Source organism: Mesitornis unicolor, unplaced genomic scaffold (genome assembly GCF_000695765.1).
Source record: "Mesitornis unicolor isolate BGI_N332 unplaced genomic scaffold, ASM69576v1 scaffold11625, whole genome shotgun sequence".
Lineage (NCBI taxonomy): Eukaryota > Metazoa > Chordata > Aves > Mesitornithiformes > Mesitornithidae > Mesitornis > Mesitornis unicolor.
The window spans coordinates 63,168-63,551 of NW_010184854.1; the positions used below are offsets into that span (position 1 = coordinate 63,168).

At 38.5% G+C, this 384-nt stretch overlaps 1 protein-coding gene across 1 annotated transcript in view; it reads right to left on the minus strand.

Moving 5' to 3' along the window:
* The window catches only part of LOC104540755 (obscurin-like), a gene marked incomplete at its 5' end in the record, with an annotated part of 21,226 nt that extends 21,058 nt beyond the window's left edge, over positions 1 to 168 (minus strand). The window contains one exon of the mRNA XM_010184632.1: positions 17 to 168. Within this exon, the coding sequence (XP_010182934.1) occupies positions 17 to 168 (152 nt within the window). The remainder of the gene's footprint in view (positions 1 to 16) is intronic.
* Between the last annotated feature and the right edge of the window lie 216 nt (positions 169 to 384).

A 384-nucleotide genomic window follows, 5' to 3' on the forward strand; every position in this document is an offset into this window, starting at 1 on the left:
CATTCTCAAAATAAACCATCTCTGTGTTTTCCGTAGTTTGGGCAGGTTCATCGTCAATCAACCAGTTGTAATTGTAGCACTCAGGTTTGGATAGGTAGCATTCAAACAGGGCTTCCCCTCCTTCCACAGCTTCCACATTCTCCAAGCCCTGGACAATGCTGTTCTTGGCTAGCAAAGAAGGATAACGAACCATATTAATTGTTTGGCTATGCATAAATGAATATTAACAAGCCTCGGAGCACTGGATGATGATGGAAAGCTGATGGAAAGGGTATGGACATGATACACTTGAATCGTTGATTTAAACCGTGCTCTAACACAACATTATTTAATGAATTTAAAAACATTTTGGGTAATGAGATTAAAAATGATGATAAAACTCTA